This window comes from Dufourea novaeangliae, unplaced genomic scaffold, assembly GCF_001272555.1.
Source record: "Dufourea novaeangliae isolate 0120121106 unplaced genomic scaffold, ASM127255v1 scaffold141, whole genome shotgun sequence".
NCBI classification, from domain to species: domain Eukaryota; kingdom Metazoa; phylum Arthropoda; class Insecta; order Hymenoptera; family Halictidae; genus Dufourea; species Dufourea novaeangliae.
In genome coordinates this window covers 910,442-926,085 of record NW_015374017.1, presented here as the reverse complement: position 1 = coordinate 926,085, position 15,644 = coordinate 910,442, and the positions used below count along the sequence as shown (strand labels likewise).

At 41.2% G+C, this 15,644-nt stretch overlaps 1 protein-coding gene across 1 annotated transcript in view; it reads right to left on the bottom strand.

Moving 5' to 3' along the window:
- The window catches only part of LOC107188896 (prolyl 4-hydroxylase subunit alpha-2), a 53,578-nt gene that overhangs the window by 4,436 nt on the left and 33,498 nt on the right, over window positions 1–15,644 (bottom strand). The window contains exons 2-3 of the mRNA XM_015577284.1: window positions 3,988–4,310; window positions 775–942 (exon numbers count right to left, since the gene is read on the bottom strand). Of these exons, the coding sequence (XP_015432770.1) occupies window positions 775–942; window positions 3,988–4,310 (491 nt within the window). The remainder of the gene's footprint in view (window positions 1–774; window positions 943–3,987; window positions 4,311–15,644) is intronic.

The window sequence follows — 15,644 nt, the reverse complement described above, 5'->3', positions numbered from 1 at the left end:
TTAGGTTCGTTATTAAACCCTTTTCAACTGTAGGATTCCTTTTGGAATCATAAACTTAGCATTTGTAATTCATGTTACGAGCATGAAGTTATAGTATAGTTAGATGGATACATTCTCGAAAATAATATTTAGGAATTTACGGATATCATTAACATTTTAAAGATTATTCGTTGTTTTTTTTTAATTTTCCTGTTTTTCCGACTCCAAATATTTTTCTTTCTTTGAAAGAGACTATTAAAATTTCGATCCAATGATCATAATTTTAATGTCTGTTAAAAGACGACTACGATTCGTATTAAAAATTGCTAATAATAATTTCTGCGGTTAGATATCTTCTTTATTTAATTTCTTATGTGTATGCAACCTACAGACCACATCGAGTTTCGCCAGCTACCGTAGAAACATATCGTTCTGGGGCAGACCTATCTTGATTTTACAGGAGCATTCCAAACCTAGATAGCGTGCGGAAAGTTTCATCCATGAATGAAGTGACTCCATTTTTAGTCCACTAACTAGATGAAATCACCATAAAAAATGGACTTAAAGTTCACAAACTTTAGAGACACCGACAGAATAATCACTATGAACTTTAAGTCGACTTTTAAAGATGATGTTTCATCCGGTTAGAGGGTTAAAACTGGTACTTCGTGATTTACCATGACAAGAATTCTGCAGATAGGAATGACTTAGTAACAAGTCAGTTACATAACATATAACAATACAAATTTTCACAACAAAGTAAATAACAAAAAAAAAAATTAAGTAAATAAGAACCTTGCATGTACGTCGAAAAAGCCAGATACTCCAATATGTCCGGTTTCGATGTGGTTGTGGCGTTCTGTTCTTCCTGAAGTCGATCCATAGCCTCCTGCATCCACAGCACCGTGTGATAGTAATCACGATTGTGGTAAGACTGCCGTCCAAGCTCGAAGCAGTCGCTGGCTGTAAAACAAACCCAGAACAATCCGTAATCAACACTCGAGACCATTAACAAGATTCATTAAACTGCATCTCAGCACTCGAAAGTGTTCCCCCCAGAATCGAAATCTCAAGTTCGTCCATCTCGAAAGCAAAACTTCGCGACGATGATAAACTTATTCCGCGATTTTCGACTTTATTTCTTCCCTCTGAACGGTCGCCCAGTTTCTGATTGTTCCGTAACTTCGAGCCCACCCTGTATAATTCATGACTCCCCCATTATCATAATTACATTCGTAATAACTGTCAGAGCGGGTGGGGGAAGGCGTCGAAAAATTTGAAAGTTAAAATTGAAAAATGGGAACGCTTTTCTTGGATTTTTCGAACCCTATATATTGGGGGACTAGGAATCGACCGATCTAACCGGGGATGCGAAGTTTCACCGAAAGTTTAAAGGTTTTCCACCCCCTTATTATCTATTCTGACTGGCTTCGAACTACGGAAGTTCCGCCACTTTCTTTTGTATTCGTTTCTTTTCACCGTCCAGCGGACTCCTCGCAGAAAACTTAGCTCGTGTCAATTAATTTCTTTACGTTTCTTTTTCGCGAACCACGAAAATACCGCACACCCCACGCACACATACACCGCAATTATCTAATAAAAACTATTTTTTGAAACGAATACCTATTTTCTTCTCGGAATCTGAGAAAGAATTTGTCCTTTATTTGGTCGAAGAAAACACTGCGAAGAGAGTTTCTTTTCTTTCAAACGAGCGTTTCAGGCAAGATTCTTTTTCAGAACTGAAGATTCAGGCGTAATTTCAAATTTGCCCGCAGGCATTTAAACTTAATAGTTAGAATTTAAAATTGAATTAGGTCGATTATATTCTGTATTTAACTTTGATCGTTAAAACTCAAATTTGGCGGTTAGAATTTAAATTTGATACGTATGCCATTAGGAGTTTCATTTGAATTTTATGGTTAGATCTTGAATTTGAATTTGCTGGTTAAAACTTAAACTTGGCGGTTAGAATTTAAATTTGATACGGACCGTTAGGATTTCCATTTGAATTTTACGGTTAAATTTTGAATTTGAATTCGACCTTTACTCGAACTTAGCGGTTAGAATTTACATTCGAACCTTAAAATCTTTTTATTTGAATTTGATGGTTAGATTTCAATTTGAATTCGATCCTCAAAAGCTTGAACTCGACGGTTAAGACATTACGTTAAGATTCTTCAATGGATTCCTCGGTTCGAAATCCAATTTAGAATTGGATTATTAAAATTTCATTTCACAGAATTTAAACTCAAAATTGAAGTGAAATCTTATTTCTGAACTCAACCGTTAAAACACATCGTATCCCTCCACTGCACTCCTTAAACTATACATTCCAGAAATTATTTAAATCTTTTCTATTCCTTTATCTTCCCCGAGTAAAGAAAAAAGTATTCATCGAAGTGTACAGTAATTACGTCTTCGTAGGGCAGATAATCCCGAAGATCATTCAATATTCATCGAATTCCCTTCTGTCGTCCATAAATAATGCACACAAATGGCCGGATGATGATGTCGGCAAAAATCACTTTCTTGCTTCGGTAAAAAGGGAAAGCTCCGGAGCTAGTAAGAAGCGAATGGAACAGAGGAAGGGGAGTGGAAGAGAGAGAGAGAGGGGGAAAATGGTTGCGACATCAGAAGTTGCGAATTGCTGCGGCAGCGTCAACCGTGCAAAATCAGGGGAACGAGTCGCCCGGAAACGAGGACAGGATGCTGATAAAGGAAATCGCGTAAATTATTCATACCAGGGATCTTTAAGCGCAGGTAACATCGGGACGTGGGGAGGGGGTGGTTAGGGGCCAATATTCCTGTCGATTCGCAACGTTTTGCTCCCCTGCCCCCACCCGTTAATCCCGCATAAATAATTCACGACGAAAAAGCAATGCTGCAAAGCTTTTCACCCATCCTTCCCCTCTTTGCGTTTTCTCTCGCCCCCTTAGTTTTTTTTTTTCGTTCTTGTTTCGCAGTCTAAACCAACGCGGTACCAGGATGCGAAAGCGCTGTAACGAAGCGTTTCTCTTCCGACGCTCTACATGATGCCCGCTGTGTTTCTCTTGTAAATCTAATGTAAAGTTCTGAACAGGAAAGTATTGTTGCCAGGTCCGAGATGCAAGCTCTTCCCTCGTTATTCGAGCCAACCCCCGAGTTTCGCACAAAATATACTTATGTAGACATTAAATTTGAATGTAACCACGGACCTGTAACCGAAATGTTTCAATGTGACCGTTTGTAGTTTAACGGTGAAAATTTGAAATTCAATTCGATGATTACAAGCAGATGAAATATCAGGTTTATTTTCATTGTTACAGTTTGAATATATGTCGGTGGCTTGTATTTGAAAGTGACAATGAAGATCCGTGTTGCGGATTCAGCGGATTAGAATTTGAATTTGTGTTCAACGGAGGCAATCTGAATTTGAATTTCAAAATTGCAGGAATTTCTACAAACTAAAATCAAATAGAAATTTGTCCGTTTCAATGATAGTTCTATTAACTTCTCCACTCTCACGTTTAATCGATTACAAATGGCGAAGTACTTTTTTAAAATCCTTTATACGTTATTCGAAATTCTTTATCTAAATAAAAATTTATTTATATAAAAAGTATACAGGGTGTTCCGCTTAAAACAGGCCACCTAAATATCTTCTCTATCTGTGATCATACTGGATGTATTTTTTACGTAATTTAAATGGTTTCAAGGCACAAATCAGCTGATGGAAAAAATTATATAAGTGAATTTAAAATTTTTAGAGTTCAAGGTCATTTCAAGGTCATACTATTATACATGAAAAATGATGTACATATACGTTAAAAAACGTGGCTGACCAAACCATTAAAAAAGAACACATACATTTTGCTGCCATTCGATTTGCCTCTTAGAACCATTTAAATTACTTAAAAAATATTTGTCGTACGAACACAGGTAGAGAAGATATTTACGTGGCCAGTTTCAAGCGGAATACCCTGTGTATCAGTAAAATCTGAAATTTAATCGTAAAATATATTTACGAACCGCTTAATCCGGTGCTGTACTGGACCCCATTAAGCACGCCCCTTGCGACCTGTGCGGTCTCGAGTTTGTAAGTGTCCTGCAGCCTCATCAGAGCGACTGCCGCGCCGTTTAGGTCCTCGTCAGTTGGGAATTTAAGGTCGCTCCGTGAGCTGGTGATGTTCGCGACGAAAGACTTGCCCACGTCCTGGGTTATCAGCTCCTCGACCCGCTTCCAGTCGGTGGTCAGCCTTTTCACCAGCAGATAAGCGTTGATTGGATTCGACAGGTACTGCTGAATGTTTCTCGACGCTTCCTCGTGCTCCCTCGCGTAATCCTCCACGTTTCTGAAACAACGGAACGGAAACACTTTCAGTCTGGGCACTTCTTTTTATGCCGAGGCTGAAATTTCAGTCTCCAAATTCAAAAATTCTCTCAAAAAATTCTCTTCAAAATTCCTCTAAAAATTCAATTAAAAAAAGAGTAACGCAAGATATTTAACTTATTTCTCTATGGTGTTGTGTCACATAAATTGACAAATTCAAAAGATTTCATTACATTTGGTAAAAATATGCAATTAAAGCGTTAAGGAATCCTGATATCTCGACTTACATCCAATTAGTGGTAAGTATTATTTCCGACATTCAGCGAGAGAAATTAGAGAAATTAATCTTCCAAATAATAGCAGAGTGGTATGCGGGATCTGCTTACAAAGAAACGCGAACTTTCCACGTTGAGCCGGCATTTCAAGAGAAGGACAGCCGCAATATAAATTACCATTGTTGGTTGTATCTGATTGCACGTTACAAAGTTATTCCAGAGATAGATCGTAAATTACGGTTCTAACAACAAAACCGTGAATAATTTATCTAATATGTACTGTACGTATATTATTCTAGAAAGGATGATCGCAGAACAAGGAAATTATTCCTAGACCTTCGTTAATAATTCACTGTAATTATGTCGACGACTCAACACGATACTTAATTAACGCGACAGTTGCAGGAACGTGGAAACGCTGATTCATATTCCGTTCCTCTGATTACCCTGTAATAAATTTTAGAAATTCATTCCGTCCGTGAATCTACCGAAACAACGAAGGCCGGCGTGGATGCTTTTTAATTTAATCTTCTACTCGGTGCAGAAACGGAGTTGCACCACGCCACTCCCAGCACCCTCCTTTTATTGCAATTCCGCAGGTGTTCCACGCTCAAGAAACATTCGCCCGTTGTCATTTTTCAGGGGCGTTTAAAACAACGATCGTTTCATTTCGTGCCATTTCCTACAACATTCGCGTATTTACGTTCGTCTAAAGGAATGGAGTGGAGAGGGTTGAAGACGACGCAGTTAAGGGTGAATTTCACGCGGTTTAATCGACTCTGCAATTTGGAATAGTGAAAGATGCTCTCTCTTTAAATACCCATCAAACGTTCGTGTATCGAGATTTATTCTATCGATTTAATTTAACCTGGTATTCCCACCGATATAAGAATCCACTTTTCTCCAGCATGGTTGAACAACGACTGATATTACGCCGGAGAATGTTCTACCCCGCGCTGAGATTTCAGGAATTCCTGGAACTTTTCATTCGGACGCCAGGATCCTGTAGTTAGCTCGGAACTATATAATAGAATCCAATTCCTGTGCTTTTGTGAATATAACGGCTAGAATTCGAATTTAGATTCTACGGGTAGAAATACCGAATAAATTCCGAGCTTAATCGTTAAATTATATATTTTCAAACCAAATTAATCGTTTAGAATTTAGATTTCAGTTGGATCGTATTAAAACCGGATGATTACAAACCGACAGGTTAGAATATTAATTCGAATTCGACGGTTGATACTGAAACATAAAAATTTCTTGATAAAACAATTTTGAAATCGAATTCCGACCGTTACAATTCGAACTTGGCAATTGCATAACTTATCAAATTTGAATCTCATGCTACGAATTACCAGAATTCTTTTTTCCAGAACAACTTCCAGAATATTTCGTTCTACAATTTTCAGAACTACCCTTTCGTATAACAAGTCGGCGAAAACAGAATACACTCGAGAACGTTTCGGCCGGAGGTACATCGAAAGTTTGATTGCTGGGAACGCGGGTCCGAGAGATCCGATTTGTGGGAGAAAGAAACCAGGAAAGTTGTTGCTCCCGCGAATTATACAAGACCGGGAGAACTTTCCGGGCGGTCAGGGGTCGAAAGTTGCTGTATATATACCCGCTCGAACAGCAGTATTCAACGTCTTTCCTGGCGCTACGCGGAGGCATTGTTAAGAAGATAGACCTCCCCGCGATTCCAGTAATTTAACTTCCAAAACTTCAGCCGGGAAAGTTCCCGGCGTTGCTGCGAGTCCCTCGAAAGTGATAGCTTCCCCTTTTCAATCGTGGACCATGGAAAGTTGCACCGTTTAAAAGAATTTTCTTTTCGTACGACTGCATTGACCGGCGAACATAAATACACTCGCGGTAGAATATCAAACGGAAATCTTTTCACGGTTATACTCGAAACACGAAATTCTCATAGATCCGTCAGAAGTGGGTTCCTCCTTAAACTTACCGGGAAATGCAGAATTTTCCAACAAAGAACTGAATTTCCTCGAAATTTTCGTTCAAACTTTTATACTTTACTTTGCAAGACGAAGGAGAGTATGAATTAGATACGAATGTCTGCTCGTTATTTAACCCTTTCAAGGTAACGATTAGAGATGGCGTGCAAAATCACTAACGGTGATTTATCACAGTGATCGCCAAATCACGATCACGGTCGCGATTTAACTTCATTCGCGATTGCGATTTTTTTATCCTGAGTGAATTTGCTCACTGTGATCGTAAGTTCTTGATCGTTAAACGGAAAAATGAATTACATATTTGTGTTTTTAAAAACCAGTAGAAAAAACAAGAATTAATTTATTCATTATTCTTTCTCTGACTTCGAGAATCGATTTGGGATCGGTTAGTCGTTTCGCTGACAACCGCCAGTATTTAAAAAAAGAGTCTCTGATATGACATGAAAGAGAACGGATGTATTACATTTGACTTGTACATAATTGTATATAATTAACGTTGAACAGTTTTACAGTATTAAATAAACGTTGTGTTGTGGTATATTTAATAATAAAATGCTGTTATGTCATGTGGCGAAATGCGACGGCGTAACAATATTAAACTCCGTTTTCTCAGTTAGAAACTATTGGAAATAGAACAATTCAGACCCAAAGCGACGATATCACTTTTATCGATCTTTCCACGCCTGGTGATCGGCAACAAGAGTGCACCCCTGTTTCACTATCGTTAATCGTTCAAGGTGACTCAAAGATTCAACTCTCCGTATCGAGTGGTTCGCTTTGATTAAAAATTTACTCTCTGGGGGGAACAAGTCTTCCGCACAGGTGGCAAAAGGTCGCCACCCGAATCTCCTCGAGTGTCATCAGAACGACCGATTCAGCAATTCCCATCGTTTCCTGGCGTTTCATTTTCCCCCCTCCCGCCCACCCCTCCCACAGAATTGCGATCGCGTTTCCCAACAAAGACCGATGATCCTCCCGTATCCCACCGTACCGGGGTTTCCGGGGTTTAAAGAGAAATACAAAGGACTTGGCAAGATGACGAGGGAATTATTCAGTCCTGTTCTCTATTTTGCCGGGCAGTGGTGCAATAGGCAATAACTGCCTGCCGTAGATAACGACCGACGGTGCCCAGCCAGGCTGTACCACCACCCCTTTTCCAACCCCCAACCCCCTGAACAGGGACAGAGATAATTCGTGAAGATCGTTCTAACGCGCGTGGAAAAGCCAGCAGGGGACAGACCCGGCCGGTCCTCCCCTTCTCGACGTAATAATACGTCGTCCGATGGGAGAGGCGCGTGGCTCGCATGCAGATTCAACGGGACTCGATTAATTCCCGTACGATTCCTTTACCGACCCTCTTTTTGCGCCCCAGCCATTCACAGAGGTGGCTGTGTGCAGGTACCACGAATTCTTGCGCTTCCGACAGTTTTTGCTCCGACCGCCCCCTCTGGACGTCTGGAAAATTCATTTCCGATGGTAATTTCCTGGTTTTTGTTTTTCTTTCGGACGTTTCGCCCGTCGGGTCTGGATGTTTTTCTTTTGTATAGCTCGTTTGGATTCGTTTGGACGATCCACATATGGTATTTTACCCGTCAACAATTCAGTTTGTAATTTTTGGTCGTTTTTTAGGGCGGTTTCTTCGACTGGAACCGTTGAGTTCTGGTGGATATTCGAACTTGAATTTTAAGACGGTTGTATTTATATTTGCGACAGGTACGTTGAATTTGAATCTTGAATTTGAACAGTCATGTTGAATCATTGATACTAAATCTATCGAAACTTTCAAAAAGGTAGGAATTAGAAGAGAAAAACCAGTTATTTAGCCGGTTGTAGGGGATTTAGTGTTAAAGGGTTAGCCCACGTTGGAGCCCAAAAGTGATAGCTAGTCTTTGGTAATTTCTTTTTCGAAAATGATGAATTAAATGGGAAATCTATTAAAAGACACTTATTGTGCATATTGCGATGATCATACTTCAGTTTGAATTCCAATCGTTAAAGTCAAAGGTTAAGGTCAAATTCAAATTCAACCCCAAACCGTTTTATCCTCTAAACAATCTTACATCATATGTCAAAAAACACACATCTTCATGGAAGTGCTCCTTCCACCCTCAATCTCAATAACAGTACACTTCGCCACTTTGGAAAAAGATCGACACAAAATTTGAAATTCTTGCTATGTATTTTCAAAACCATAATGTAAATTCTGGTATATTTTCATATGGAATTGTGTCATAAAGGTAAAAAAGATTAAACAGGATAAAACAGATAATTGATCTTAGAATTCTTGAAAATCAGTAATACTTAGAATCCGATTAAATTTCAAAATTAAGTTTTCTTTAAACTGATACCTTTTGAGTTCCACCGTTTCTCTTGCAAAGTAGCGAAATCTATCTCCGCAACCAGATTCCCAATAAAACTTCGAGTACATAATACTGTCTATCGACAACAGAGACACAAAAAGCCAAGATCGCCAGGCGTATCAGCTTCCCCGGATCTGTTCGCCTCCCTCGAACCATCCCCTCTGACACAAGTCTGATCGCCCCCAAGAATCATTCCTCTTCGTGCTCGCGCGTTCCGTACAGACCACAAGGAATCCATAAATCATTCCGCCCGTACCCAACGTCGGTTTCTTAAATTCCGATAATCCTAATCTCGCGGAAAAAGGGCAAGATCAGAAGGAGAGACACGGTAGGGGAAAGTCTGCCAATGAGTGGAAAAGGGAGGGCTTGAAGGGAGGCCAGAAGAAAGCGAAAGGATCGTGAACGGTGAGGAAAAGATGGGCCAACGGAGACAGAGAGGAGAGTCGGAGATGGACGATACGGAAGGACAATTTCATTTCGAGAACCGCAATGTGTATATTCCAACGGATCGGAGATCCCCCATGGCGATCGAGCGGTTTTCTTTCGGGATCTCTCGTTTTATCCGGTCGTTCAACCCATCCGAGATTGCGGGAATATTGCGACGCAGCGGTGGACGGGGAAAGGGGCCGCGGAACGGCCATTCGCGTGATCGGTTCGGGCCGAGATAACGAGGGGAACGCTCATGCAAATGTGATCGAAATGGAAACTCGGCCGAAACATTCTGCTTTATCGCCGGCTTTAATTCGATGTAATTCGTACACGATACGATACGGGACGCCTCCGGCTGGGATTTCCGTCGATCAACGCCGAAAGGAGCCGCAATATTCATGCTGTTCTCTGTTATCCTGGGGATCTTTGGATTAAATGGTGGCTCGCTTACCTACTACTCACGAAGATCGATTAGCAAGGGTATAGAATATATTCCTATTATATAAATTATATTGTTTTCTTATCACCATACGTCGTCGTCATTAGCGTAGCCAGGTTATCAGTCGGGGGAGGCAAAATATATGTATATTAACACATCGACTGCCACAGTGAAAAAGGCTGTACGTAGCCAGACACGCTTTATTGTGTTTTTAAAGTCATAAATCGTTGAAAATGTACGCGTTTTGTTAGTAGAGGTTGTTGGTCGTGTTTCAAATTATACTACAATGTTAAATATTACGCAAAAATTTTGTAACTCTGGGAAGGAAGGGGAGCAAAAATATTAACACATCGACTGCCACAGTGAAAAAGACTGTACGTAGCCAGACACACTTAATTTTGTGTTTAAAGTGATAAATCGTTGAAAATGTATGCGTTTTGTTAATAGAGGTTGTTGGTCGTGTTTCAAATTATACTACAATGTTAAATATTACGCAAAAATTTTGTAACTCTGGGAAGGGAGGGGGGGCAAAATCTAATTTTTTTCTTATAGGTACTCCAGCAGGTCCGCACTTAAATCGAAGAAATCGGGTAAAAATAAAATTGTTGTCCAGCCACGCTGGATCTACTAGAAAGCCTAGTAGTATTAGTACAATACTAGAAGTCCAAATGAGCATTCGGATACTCCAGCACATAGGTTTCCAAAGTGTGTCTTAAATTTTCAATATACACTAGAAAATAGAAAAGCACACTTAACGGACGGTTGCACCCTGAAGAGTCGAATACCAGCGGAAATGAAAAATTGCCCAATGCTTCTATCGAGGCCCCCTACAAAATTTTGAAGATTAAAAAAAAAATATTCTGGGTACCAAATTTCCCTTGTCAGTCACCTCCTGATTTTCTCCTCTAACCCATTCTTTTTTTTCCTTCACCTACGTGCACGTATATCTATACGTTTCTACCTCTCTACGTCTCTATCCCTTTCTCTCTCTTCCCTCGTGCGTCTGCAATCCCTCTGGTCGATACAAGGCTATTCCACGGGGGATAAATTTCTGTTTAAGTACATCTGCGTGGCAACGCTTCCGCGCCTCGCCTCGCCAATGTATCCCGCGGACAATGCCGTTCCATTTAGCCCGGGAAAAGAAGAAGGGAGCTCGATTTTCGTCTCGACGATTCCCCAGTGCGGAAATCGTTGTGAAAGGTGGCATGGCGGTGACGGGCGCGACGACAGAAATACGGACGATTGTGACAACGACGGATGGTGACACGTTGTCGAGCACGTATTCGCAGAATGGTACTTAAGAGGATTCCATGTCCCGCAGATTTCATAGTGTGCTCTATCATTGGCATTTATGTAAATATTCTTATGAAAAAATCGTCCGGATTTCCAAGTGTCTGACGAGCAATTTCTATCGTTCCAAAGTGATCCACTTTACCTGGTTATTCGTTCAATCTCTCTGGTCTTTGTTCACCCAATTATTCATCGACGCCATGGAAGGCTGGTCTTTGGGCGAGTTTCAGTCGCGATGATAATTAATCGGTGAAAATATCGAACAAAGTCTTTAATCGCCTCGCGTCGTCCTATTCAGAACAGTGAATAATTTCATCGGCTCAAGGAAATCGACTCGCATCGAACATTAACAGTCTTCTGGCTAGACCGTGTCGTGGCAAATGTAATTCATCCCTTTTAAAAGTAACGTTTAAGCCCCGGTGTGACAGACGGTCGATCAGTGTGTCGGAAAGGTTAAGGCTTCGTCTTTTAACTCTTCGTTCTCTGAAGTTAATTACTAATTTCTTTGATGTTAATTGCGTACTCTTCCTCTTTCGCAATTTTTCTTTCGCTCATTTTTTGTTCGCCCTTAGTACCTCTTGACGTTATTAATAGGAATGTTATGTATAATAATTCACATTACAAAATTAGTATCAAAGGAACCAGCTCCACTGTATGAAATATGTTCCTGCCACTAATAACCATGTAGTTGATGCGACGTTATACACGATGTAAAAAAAAAATTATTTATAATATTATTATTATAATAATCTCCACTTTTTCTTACCTTGTATCAATAAACCCTCTGAAAACATTTGTCTTTATTCTATCGCTAGCAATGCCAAACACTGAATTTCAGTGAAGGATAGAATCAGAGGACAATAACGTCTTACTTTACCAACAAGTTTCTAAATACAGATTAAACTTTGTATCGTGCTATTTACATAAGACCAGAAGAAACTATAACATACTCACAGATATGTAAAAACGTGCAATACAAATATTTTATTTCGTAATTCAAATGGCTATGTCGGGAAGAAAGGGTTAAGAAACATCTTTGTCGTTCAATTTAATTTACCTTCCTGAAGGTCTTACGCGATGAATACCGAATCCCACGAATCGTGCGACAAAATTCATCCCCCTTCGATCCCATCGATCAGGCCCCACCGATGTCGACGAGTCGGCATAATGAGAGCACGAGTCGGCCACTTTCGCGAGGGTACACGTTCCTGCGTCAGGTCGAAGAGCTCGTCGTCGTCGTCGACGTCGTGGAGCTCGGCCATTATTTTAATTGCTTCCATCAGAGGGAACGAGCCGCAGGACAACTCCGTGGCGACGTTGCACGACACCCCGTAAAGGAAAGAGGCCGCCGACCTGGGTCGTCTCCTTGGGTATATCCTGTGGTTCTCGCGAGAGACCACTCCTACAGCTTCACCCCCCTTGCGACCTCCCCCGAAAAGGAAACCGGCTGAAGTATTATCTTAATTAGAATTGTAACCGCCATTAAGCCAGGGCCAGCCTCGTCGGTTTGCTCCTTACTTTTCTCCGTGGCTCCTCCAACCCCCTACGACACCCTTTAAGTGGGATCCGGCTGGAGACGACGCGCGCCAGAACTGTTTAGCAGGAAATTGCGCGGTTCTTGAGACGGTTTTAAGTCAAAATCACCCCAGCTTACGGTACTACAGTCACTCCTCGATGAGTGTTCGAAGGCTCCTCAGCGTCAAATATTAAATACTTCATGAACTAATAGTCGTAACCGACTGAAACAAATATCATTGTATTCAGAATTCCAGGTTCTATCACTGTGCTGAACCTCATTAAAAACTCAGCGTTACACCTGGGGACCTCTCCTTGCCAAGCCTTCGAACACTCATGGAAGATTTACTGTATTACAATACATCCAATCATCTCCTCCCCTAACCATCATTCTTTTCCGACCCAGTTTGCGGATGGTCGGCAACCCCATCAGTCCAGAACACGTTCGTTCGGACCATACAATCACCTGCTGCTCCGGTCGCGCAACCCCAGAGCCAAGCGGAAAGGACATACTCTCCCTCTCTGGCTGAAAGGGGAGCATAGGGGGGTCGAAAGGATGTATCGATTTCACGGTGGACCGGCGTTAGTCGCGGTAAGTGACGAGGTGTCGTATAAATTACCGGAATAAACGAGCCAGGTGCGCTTGACTTTCCCCAACCCCCTTCACCGACGTTCGGCCACCCGACACTGTTCACCTGACATCCGCAGCTGCGGCAAAGCGAGCGCACGACAGGCTTACATCCCTGGATTGGTCCAGTCGTTACGTGGGCTGAAAGCAATCGGGCCCGTTCTCTCCTGGATCGTCACCCAGGAAAGGGGGGCTGCTGTCGTTGCGTCGTTCCGACGGATCCTAATGACCTTATCCGCGGTAGCAACGTTAGCTCCCGATCGCCACCCACTCACCGTTCCACAAGAGCGCACCAACCCCTACCTACCTCTGTGCTCTCTGTGTGTATCGGTCAAGCTGCACGTTCCATTTGCGCTCCTTGAACCGACCGAACGATTCCAACGGTCTCAATGGACGTGTCTGTCTCTACCACCCCAGCCGACGAATCGTTTGCGCCGTGTTTGCTCCGGGCGCTTTTGCCCCGACAGACGAATCCGAAATGAAGCCGAAACTCGATCGAATACGGCTCTAAACTACCCCTTCCCTTGGACTGACTCGCTCTGCGCTGACCGACGGTACCATGGTACTCCTTCGTTTTTGGGTTCGTGTTTGAGGCTGCTGCTGTCTTTGATCCCGGAGTCTGACTACTTTGGTAGAATGCAGTTACCGGAATTCTGGACGCTTTTATTTGATCTACCTGTGCTTTCCTTTCTTGGTGATGGTTCTTGAGGGAACCACTGTGTTGGATGTGTTCTGCTAGGGTCGATATTGTGATGAACAATTTTTATTTTTAAAATTATTGTTTTTTTTGTTAGACTTCCGTATTTAGGCTATGCACAGTAAATCCTCGATGAGAGGTCTTCAGTTATAACGCTGATTTTTTAATGAGGTTTAGTACAGTGGTAGATCTTAGAATTCAGAAGACAATGATATTTGTTTCAGCCGCATACGACCATTAATTTATGAAATATTTAATGTTCTGTGCCGAAGAGCCTTCGATCACTCATCGAGGATTTACTGGATTATTAGATTTCTCGATTTATTAGATTTCGAAGTATGATTGTTATCATCGATAGTTTTTATACTAATGGTATATTGTTACGTTTCGTCGAAGGAGTTTCGTAAGCGTGTTTTACGTAACGAATGATTTTCGTCAGACGATGCGGCCCCGTGGAAGCGTCGAATCGACAGAGAAACGGCGAAAGTCGCGAGACTCTCCAGGACGCGAGATAACGGAGCGCGAAAAGCATCCGCGTCGGCGGCCATTGTGTCGCGTCGGGGACAATAGCGTCGGGGGGATGTTCCTTATCTTTCGTCCACGAAGTTGATATCGCGATCGAATCGCAGTCCAATTGTAATTGGATACCCCGCCAGACATCGATCCCGTCCACGAGCCAAAAAGAAATCCTCCTTTACTGGTTACGAGACATACTCGGTGTTAACTTGTTCTATTAAAAATATAGACCAATACAGATGGTAAAATAGACGAAAACAACTACATGACTAAAAAAAAAAAAGTTCCTACACTCTTCGATGGAATTACGTCACAATTGAGGATCTCAGTGGGTTGTTTAGACGCATGGAGTAACTAACAAATATTTATTATTAGACTGCGGATTTTTATCGAAAATCATATTTTAGAAGGTTGTTTATGAAGATAAAAACAAAACTAGGAATGTCTTTCTGCTTTTAGGTATCTTATTGGGTCCAAAAGAAAGTAGAAAACTCGTTGCATTTCACAGAGACTTGTCTGTTATAAATGCATAAAATTTTATTATCAACGGAAAATAGATTTACTGGTTGCAACGCAATCATTTGACGGAGAACCTAATACGGTACATTCGAGCCCTTGAAAGCATCAGTGGTGTAAGTCAATGAACGTGCTTCTGAGATATTCAGAAGGTTCAATATACCCCCTTAAATTATCAATGAAGCCAGTCATGGACACCATTTATGCAGAAGATAGAGTGAACTTCTGTCTTCGTACGACGTTAACTAAAATTCATCGAAAATTCATTTAAACCATTAACGCTATGAAGGGTTCAGTTAGTAGCTCTCGTGATCCTACTCGATTATTTTGACCCTCGTGCATTGTTCAGGTTAATTCCCTGGGAAGCTAATTGCCGATTCTTAATTATACTCTTTATTATACAAAATTTGTAAATTAATTTGACACCAGTATATACATATTTGACAAAAATATACTTCCTTAACACTTTGATTGCCACGTTGCACAAATATGAGTGACACGTACATTGCAAAGAAGCTGCATTATTTGAATACCATAATTAACATCGCAGTACAATTTTAAACAATTATTTTTAACCAGTCATGACTTAAATATTTTCAACGATTCATGACTTAAAAATGAAATAAATCGTGTCTGACCACCTACGGCTTTTTTTCACTGTGGCAGTCGTTCAACGTGTTAATCCGTTTCTTAATTCAGGCAAATTTCATTTAAGGAG